Genomic DNA, 8266 nt, shown 5'->3' on the forward strand with positions numbered 1-8266 from the left:
ATTATGTTCTAAAAATTTGGTAATTTCCTTCTTGATCTCATCTCTGACCCATCTATCATTCAGCATAAGGTTATTTAGCTTCCATGTATTTGTACGAGTCTGCAGATTCCTGTTGTTACTGAGTTCAACTTTTATTCAGTGATGGTCGGAGAAGATGCATCGAATAATTTCTATTCTTTTAAATTTACTGAGGTTAGACTTATGACCTAAGATATGATTGATTTTGGAGTATATTCCATGTACTGATGAGAAAAATGTGTATTCAGTTTTGTTAGGATGAAAAGTTCTGTAGATGTCTATCAGGTCCAAAAGTTGAATAGTTAAATTTAAATCTAAAATTTCTTTGCTAAGCTTCTTATTGGAGGATCTGTCCAACACTGCCAAAGGAGTGTTAAAATCTCCGACAGTGATGGAGCTGAGAGAGATCAAGTTCCTCATGCCTGTTAGAGTATCTCTTATAAATTGAGGTGCATTCTGGTTGGGTGCATAGATATTGATAATTGAGATCTCATTATATTGAGTATTACCCTTAACAAATATAAATTGGCCATCCTTGTCTTTGCTTACTTTTGTTGGTTTAAACCCTATTGTATCTGCAAATAAAATTGCAACACCTGCTTTTTTCTGCTTTCCATTAACCTGGAATATAGATGACCATCCCTTCACCCTGAGTCTATATTTATCTTTTAAAGTAAGGTGCGATTCTTGAATACAGCAGATGTCCGGTCTAAGTTTCTGTATCCAATCAGCCAATCTATGCCTCTTGAGAGGACAATTTAAGCCATTCACATTGATTGAAATTATTGATAAGCCTGGTAAAATTTTGGGCATCAAGTTGCTCAAAAGTCCAGTAGATATTTTTAATCCTTTCGCCACTGTGGAAGTTGGAATGTGATCAAAAGTTTCTGAATTGGTTTACTTTTGTGGTGTGGGATTGCACTGGTCATTGTGGAGGATAGATTTGAGAATTTCCTAGAGAGCTGGTTTAGTTATGGCATATTTCTTCAACATGTGAATGTCATTAAAGTATTTAATTTCTCCATCATAGATGAAACTCTGTTTAGCCGGATACAGGATCCTGGGTTCAAAGTTATTTTGTTTCAGGAGATTAAAAGTGGATGACCATCCTCTTCTCGCCTGAAAGGTTTTAGCCAAGAGATCTGCAGTCATCCTAAAACTCTTCGCCTTGTAGGTTATGGTTTTCTTACGTCTGACTGCTGTCAGAAGTTTCTCTTTCATCTTAACTTTGGTGAAGTTAATTATGATGTGTCTATGGGATGTCTTGTTCAGGTTGAGTTGTGCTGGGGTTCTGAAACTATCTGCTATCTGAATTTCAGAATCTCTTGGTGTGTCTGCAAAGTTCTCTTTCATAATTTCATGAAGAAGAACCTCTGTATTTTGTGAAGCAACTACATCACCTTCAGGCATTCCTATAAGGCAAATATTAGTTTTTTTCGAATTATCCGAGAGCTCTCTGAGAGTGAGATCCATTTTTGCTCTCCATTTCTTTTGATCTTTGCACTCCTGGGCTTCTTCAAAAGCTTTGTCTTCAATGTCAGAGATCCTTTCTTCTGCTTTTTCTACTCTGTTACGGAGGGATTCCACCATATCTTTCAGATCCTTGAGGGCTGTAACCTCTTATCTCAGTATTTCAAATTCTTTGGTCATTTTGTCTTTGAAATAGTTGAATTCTTGAGACATCTTTTGAATAATTTCTTGAGATACCTTTTGAATAATTTTTTGAAATTCTAATTCCTGCCTTTCTTTCATTCTGTTAATCTCATTTGCTATTCAAATTCTGAACTTGATTTCTGACATCTCAGCCATCTGTTTATCGATGGGGTCTTCAATTGCATCTGCCCCATTTTTCCTTGGGGGAGTTGATCTACTCTGGTTATTCAAGTTGCCAGAGTTTTTCCACTGATTCCTCCCCATGCTGAGTTTACCTTGTTTGGAGATCTTATCAGTTGGTGGCTTCTTCTGGTTGTCCAGAAAGACAAGCAGAGCCTGTCTGTTGTCTTCTCCCAGTTCTCGGGTGCTGGGGCAACTGAGGCACAGTGGAATGGCAGCAGCTGTATTTTGTGTTCTAAAATGCTTTTCCTTGGATTTACAGCTTGCCGAAGTTCTTTCTCCTTGGATTTACAGCTTGCCAAAGTTCTGAGCAGGCTCAGCTCCCCATCTTTGGCTTCATAGATTCTGATTCCAACCAGTTTTTCTTCCTTTGCTCAGGAGCCTCTGACCAGGGTTGCTACCAGTTGGCCATCTTCCCCGCGTCTCGTTATTTTCAAAAGTTATTTCTCTTTAGTTGAGAGATACTCTGGCACACAAATTAGTTGAATTTTGTTGTTTCTTTTTTTTACTTACTCAGAAGGTTTATCTTTTAGTTGAAAAAGTTAATGTATCTGCTTTTTGGTGTTAATCGATATTTTATTACATCTTTTGTGTTATGTTCATGTATGTGTCCTGATAAGTCTACTTTTACTTCTTTTGATTGTTTTACTTTGCTTTACCACATTTTAAAGTTACTTTTTTGATGATATTTTAGAATTGGTAAATACTATTTTTACATTACTTTTCCTTTTTTCAAATTTTGAAGCATAGTCTCACTCTGTGCCCTGGGTAGAGTACCATGGTATCATCATAGCTCACAGAGACCTCAAACGCTTTGGCTTAAGCAAGCCTCAGGCCTCAGCCTCCATGGGAGCTGGGACTATAGGTGCCTGCCATAATGCCTGGCTAGTTAGCCTACTGTATTTTTAAAAATTGTGCCTTTATTTCATGTTAACTTAAAGAATGAAATGAAATGTATTACATCCTCTTCCTTTCCCTGAATGGGACCATTATAGAAGAATATGTTCCCCTTCACTTTCCATATTTTATCCAAAATGTAGTGTTGGGTACAGATATTCTTACTTTTACTTTATGAATATTCTCTTTTAAGAATATATGCTTACTATTTACATAAAGCTTTGCAGAAATATTAACAATTGATGACAATTATTTAGAATAAACAGTACTTTCTACTGAGTTCATTTCCTCACAACTTTTTTTCATGGTAACTCTCTGGGTGTGTTCCAATCAGTTTTCCTATTTATTTATTTTTTGAAAAGTGAGGTCAATATAATATTCTCTAGCCTCTGGAACATGTGTCTTTGATAAATCACAAGAGTATTTGAACAGCATTTGAATGTGAGTGCCTTTAGCCTGGCCATACTCTCTGATCCACCACCATCTCTATTGCTCTCTCCTACCTGTGTGATGGGCCTGCCAGCATAACAGTTTGTGTTTATAAATTCTCTTACTACCTTTGTTAGACCTAACACAGTTCCAAGTATCCAAGTGGTTTAGGTGTGATCCTATGTTCTTACACTGAGTAACACTCTGCTTTATGCTTTTTTCTCCTGAACTCAGGCTTTGGAAGATCAAGTATGGGAACTCTTGCAGGAAGCAGACAAGACAGCTGAAGAGAACAAGGATCAAAGTCAGGTCTACGATGCCATGGCCCAAACTCTGGGAGAAGCATGGGCAGCCCTGGTCTCCATGCTTGAAAGAAGAAGACAGCTCCTTAGGTTGGCTGCTGATTTTTTTGAAAATGCCTTAGAGGTTTGTAGTTTTAAAACCTCCCTTTTCCACCTCAGAGCAAACGAGCACTCCTGAAATGTTTTATTTCCACAAAAAGGCATTGCAGTTAGATGTAATAACTATAATTGGCAGAATAACTAAGACATGCACAATACATTTAAAATTTGATTGTCAAAAATTTGACAATCATGCACAATACATTTAATTGTGTATTGTATTAATTGTGCAATACATTTAATTGTGTAAGACATGCACAATACATTTAATTTTTGATTGCTCAGAGCAAATGAGCACTCCTGAAGTGTTTTATTTCCACAAAAAGGCATTACAGTTAGCTCAAAAATGGCATAATAACTAAGACATGCACAATACATTTAATTTTTGATTGTCAAAAATTAAAATTGTTAATATTTTAATGTTAGGTCTTCAAATAAAAACAAAGTATGGCTACCTATAATTAAGTAAAACATTAAGTAAAAATGGGAACTCCAACTCAAAACCCATTATGATTTATTTCTCTCTTTGGAATAAAGTCATACAATTACTAAATCAAACAATTATCCTGATTATAAGATTACTGAGAAATACTGGTCTGGAGTGTTCTTGTGGTTTAGAAGTTGGAGAATAAAATTTCTTCTGCTACTTATTGTTTTAAAAAAGCAATTATAGAATGTTCCACAGGATGTTTGTCTTGCATTTAGAACACTTTATAGAGTAATTTTCTAAGGTATGTAGTTGATTTCTCATAATTTGAAATCATGAAAATACCAGGGAAGGAAAAAGTTCTAGATCTAAGATGGTCATTTCTCCTGGCAATTTTTCTTGAATTCTGTGATTTTTTTTTTCCCTTGAGGTTCTCAATTTCAAAATGTGAGATTCAAAGAACATTATCAAAAAAGGTGTTGTATTTGGTGTAAGCTATTGGAAATTTCACTTTCAGCATCTCTGTCAAGTGGGAGCACATTCATTTTGATGTGAGAGCATTGCTTTGTTATGATAAAGCACTGGCTTTGAAAAATATGACATTTTTAAACTGAAAACATGGGACTTAAATCCAAAATAATGAAGGAAGGAAGATTAGTAATAGAACATAAAAATTGAGGTAGACAATCTCAGGCATCATGAACTCAGTTAAAAGCAAAAGGGAAGAGTAAAAACTTCACTGTAACTTCCAAGGTTTGTTTTCCACAATTTCAACACTGAAGCCCAACTCACAGTTCATTTTAGAGACCATCATGGGACTAAGTTCCATACATAATCTTCTTTCCTGAAAAGAAATAAAACTTATACCCATCTTACTAAGTGTCAACTGCCCTTGAAACTTGGCTCTTTTGAGCACAGGAAATAATCTTTTTTTTCTCTTAGCCCTAATATTTGTTCCTCACTGTGTTTTATTGTTAAGACTGTCTTATTTTCACTATTGTCTCCATGATGAGCAAATTACTTTCAGATACTGACTGAAGTAAAAGGAAATCCTAAGTCAAACCATAAAACCATAATTCAGCCCAGCACTCTTACTCTCACACTTGAGTTAGCTTTTATTGGATCTAGTGAACAGACTAATTATTTCTTGTATTATCCTGCTTCCCATTTTGTGGGCCATTTCATACTAAGCTGAAGACAAGCACCTACACAATTTTCATGCCCTTTTTGCATGCCAAAGCAATTTCCATTAGTGATGAAAAGGAAGAGGGTGAAATTAAATCTAGGGTCTTCGATAAGTATTCCCCATTGCCACTTCTACCCCATAAAAGCTGCAGAAGGAACAAAAGAGTAATTTTTAGGTGGGGAAAAGAAAATATTAGTAAGATAAAAGTTAACAGAAATTTCGGAAAGCTTTTTCTGAATAAAGCATTGTTTGCTTACTGATTTTTTAATTTTTAATTTTAAATAAGAAGTTGAAATATAGATAAAAGTTATACAATGACTATAAAACTTTTTATAATGTCCTATATGGAAAAGGACAAATCACCTATGTAGGAGTGTGTTATTTTTCTCTTTGAGGTGCTTTTTGAAGAATATCTTTAAAGTTAGTCGTGAGAAATTGAGTGAATTAGAGAATAAATGATATTGGATATGGTCACTTTAATGCCCTATGTGTATGCAGGACTTCTTTATTAGTGCAAAATGACTTATTATTCCATAGTTGACTATTAATACAGGGTGATATCAGGCCCACAGACTTAACAGTCAGGGAAGTTTTTCTCTTCTGAAACACTACTGCAATTTAGAGGCACTGCCCTTGAGTGATAGTGGCAGGTGTCTGTCAGTGTGTTCTGACAGGATGTCAGAGGCCTTCTCTGCATTTCTAAAGCATGACCACCTGTTTATCAATCTCTTTCTTACCATTCCCTTCCAAATATAATTGGACTTTGTATGGCCCTTGAAATAATCAAAAGGCAGTAGATTGTATTAATCAAATAGTTTCATTAAAACTTTGAAAACCACTAAATTCAAAGATGATAATTTGGAGAAGACTTGGATAAAAAGACAACCACTGTGGTAGACTAGCAGGTCTTTCATATCGAGACTTTTCCTTAATTACAGTAGGACTTCTGTGAGTTGGCCACCCAGCGGACTGCAACAACCAAGTCAACCTACAGAGGTGGTCAACATAAGGAACGAGGCCTACTGTACCGATAAGTACATGTGGTGCATGTCTGGTTTATGAAAATTAGATCAACTTAAGGAGGTGGGCAGTGCAGGGAAGTGTTCAACCATGGAGCTTCTAATATAGTCTTTTAAATCTAATCTAAAGGTGAACATATTGATTAAAATACTTTTATAGAAATACTATTCATCCATAAAAAAGAATGAATTAGTGCCTTTTGCAACAATCTGGACAAAACTGGAGACTATGATCCTAAGTGAAGTATCTAAAGGTAGACGTACTCATAATTAAATTGTAGCTAACCAATAAGCACATGTGCGCACAAAGAGAAGTAAAACTCAGTGTAGATTAAGCAAGGGGGATGGGAAAAAACGTACTTGACAGTACAATGAACACTATTTGGGTGATGGGCACACTTAATAGACCTGACTCAAACATCGTAAAAGCTATCCATGTAACCAAAAACGTACCCATCCCTGTAATACTTTGAAATTTAAAAAATGCTCTTACAAACTATAATAATTCCCACTGACTATGCGAAAATGAGCCAGCTATTTGTGTACCACTATAGATATACTGTGACAGTATAAACAAAGATATTTGTTTTACCTTTTTCTAAAATTTATTTCTAAGATTACGTCCCTGAGAATTTTAAGATCACTTTAACTGTCTCTTTCTTTCTCTCTCCTATTTCCTCTATGGAGAAAAACAAAAAGCCTTTATATTCTTCACCACTTAGGGTATTCAATTATTATGCATTTTCCTTGAATGCATAGCATCACCCATCTTTAATTCCATTTCTTCTGTTAAGGTCAATGTTTGGTGTGTATCCTTTAAGACCATTTTCTGTATGAATATAGATGTGTGTGTATAAATATATTGTGCTTTGTATAAAAACTGGGAATAGACTATTATCCTGGAACTTGCATATTTCGCTTCTAAGCTCAGTTTGAACTATATTTGAACCTTCTAAATGAGTTCTGAAGTTAAAATTACTTGTAATTATGTCTTATTCAACATTTTGTTGGTTTCCCTCAGCTTTTGTTGGTTTCCCTCAAACTTTTTGCTTATTCTTTAACATTCTTAGAACATTGAGGATGACAATATTCATTGAATAGAACACAGTAGTCTTACTCAAAAAAATTAATAGACGTTTGAGCAGTAAACAAATTGGTTTATTTCAGCATACTTATTTCCAGATGTGAATGGAATCCAAGGGAAGGAGAAGACAGTTCTTACTGTGTCACTTGTAAATTGGCTATATTTAAACAGGTACCCTCACAGAAACACCCTAAGCCCTCACACACACAAATGCTCCATCACAAAAACACACTTGGATACAAACGTGCACAATTGCCCAAACAGACACAGTTGGTTAGGTCATTAAGTTATGAAAAATATCTGCAAATAATTAAAAGTGGCACATTAATTTTTTCAAATGTCTTTTCCTTGTATTTCTGTTTGTAGTTTGCTATTAAAATAGACCAAGCTGAAGACTTCCTCCAGAATACTCATGAATTTGAGAGTGCTGAGTCCTTAAAATCACTTCTTCAGCTTCATGAACATCATACTAAAGGCAAGAAATGTGTTTATTTCTTATGGATGCTTTGAAAGATTTTTACAGATTTCATATGAGATTCTTATGAATTTGAAAATGTATTTTTAACTTATCTATCCATGCACACCTCTACTTGTTCCAAGAAAGGTTAAATAAAGCTATATTTTTGTTCATCTTTGGAAAGAAAGAACCATTTGTAAACAGTTCTGAGGGGATGGTAGAGGAAGCAGCTCCCAGGTGATTAGGTCACTTAGTCTGCTAAATTTCGGTTCCTGAGAAACCGTCTACCTTGTTTATCCTTTTATCTTCAGCATCAAGCAAGGTGCCTGGCACATAGTGGAACCTCAAGAAATATTTCTTGATTGAATAAATGGTTAGTTCAGTGAATGTTCCTTCTAAGAGTCAAAGAATGGGGCTCGGCGCCTATAGCTCAACCTGCTAAGGCGCCAGCCACGTACACCTAAGGTGGCGGGTTCGAATCCCCAGCCTGGACCCACCAAACAACAATGACGGCT

At 35.5% G+C, this 8266-nt stretch overlaps 1 protein-coding gene across 3 annotated transcripts in view; it reads left to right on the plus strand.

The window, feature by feature from the left end:
* CCDC141 (coiled-coil domain containing 141) overlaps positions 1 to 8266 on the plus strand; it is a 187236-nt gene that overhangs the window by 48895 nt on the left and 130075 nt on the right. For all 3 annotated transcript variants that reach the window (XM_003791474.3, XM_023514171.1, XM_023514172.1), the window contains exons 4-5: positions 3412 to 3603; positions 7661 to 7769. In XM_003791474.3, coding sequence (XP_003791522.1) covers positions 3412 to 3603; positions 7661 to 7769 — 301 coding nt within the window. The remainder of the gene's footprint in view (positions 1 to 3411; positions 3604 to 7660; positions 7770 to 8266) is intronic.

Source organism: Otolemur garnettii, unplaced genomic scaffold, assembly GCF_000181295.1.
Source record: "Otolemur garnettii isolate 467f Iridium unplaced genomic scaffold, OtoGar3 scaffold00048, whole genome shotgun sequence".
Lineage (NCBI taxonomy): Eukaryota > Metazoa > Chordata > Mammalia > Primates > Galagidae > Otolemur > Otolemur garnettii.